Source organism: Bison bison, unplaced genomic scaffold (assembly GCF_000754665.1).
Source record: "Bison bison bison isolate TAMUID 2011002044 unplaced genomic scaffold, Bison_UMD1.0 scf7180017523354, whole genome shotgun sequence".
In the NCBI taxonomy this organism is placed as follows: domain Eukaryota; kingdom Metazoa; phylum Chordata; class Mammalia; order Artiodactyla; family Bovidae; genus Bison; species Bison bison.
In genome coordinates, this window is record NW_011405984.1 from 1 (window position 1) to 804 (window position 804).

Consider the following 804-nt stretch of genomic DNA (forward strand, 5'->3'; position numbering starts at 1 on the left):
GAGAAGAAAGGGGATAAGAAGTGTCACAGAGATGCTGGGACGAGGTTCAGGTGTACCCAGAGCGTCCCAGTCTCTTCCTCCCCGTCCATCACCCCGCCCCCAACACTCACAGGCGCTCACCTGGATCTGGCTCCGGGTCTCAGTCAGTTCCTCCCCCCAGCTGTAGTACTCAGGCAAGTCGACGAGCTGGCCAGTCACCTCGGGCTCTTCCAAAGCTCCCAACTTCTTGGTCAGTTCAGCCAGAGCCTGTTCATGGGCCTGGGAGAAGCCAGGGTGGGCGTGAAGCCAGAGTCTCCGGGCCAGCTCTCTCCACTTTCACCCACTGGCTTCCAGAGGCCCACCTCGTCCTAGCCTGGCTTCCCTTGTCCCATATCCTGCAGGGCAACCTGGGCACACCCACTTCCTCACCTTGCTGTCCTTGCGAGATGGAAACTCTGAGAAGCTCCTCTTCATCATGTCCTCCACCCTGAGAGCATCCACCCGCAGCAGGTTGAGGATCATGGTGTACGTGAGGCGGAACTGGGACTGCAGCTGGGATGGCTTCCCCTGGGCCAGGCCAGAGACGCCAGTGAGGCTCGGGGTTTGGGGGAAGACCTGCTGCTCGGCTGTTCTACTCCAAGCAGCTGTAGTCCCAGCCCCTCAACCTCGGGGCCCTAGACAAACTGCCTGCTCACCTCTGCACAACAAGGGAGCGAGACTAAATAAACAGACTCTCCAAGGTCCCACCTAGCTCCATATTCACAGTGAAAAGACTAGAGAAGACAAGACCCAGCCTCATCCTCAGATTGGCTCCCCCCCCCCCCC

The 804-nt window shown here is 59.5% G+C and overlaps 1 protein-coding gene across 1 annotated transcript; it reads right to left on the reverse strand.

Moving 5' to 3' along the window:
• Positions 1–27: 27 nt before the first annotated feature.
• On the reverse strand, positions 28–773 carry LOC104997739 (helicase SKI2W-like; the record flags this gene model as incomplete). Its single annotated transcript, XM_010852695.1, has 2 exons — positions 409–773; positions 28–258 (listed from the first exon to the last, which is right to left on the reverse strand). Coding segments are annotated over exons 1-2 (324 nt in total), but the record flags the coding sequence as incomplete, so codon positions are not given.
• Positions 774–804: the final 31 nt, after the last annotated feature.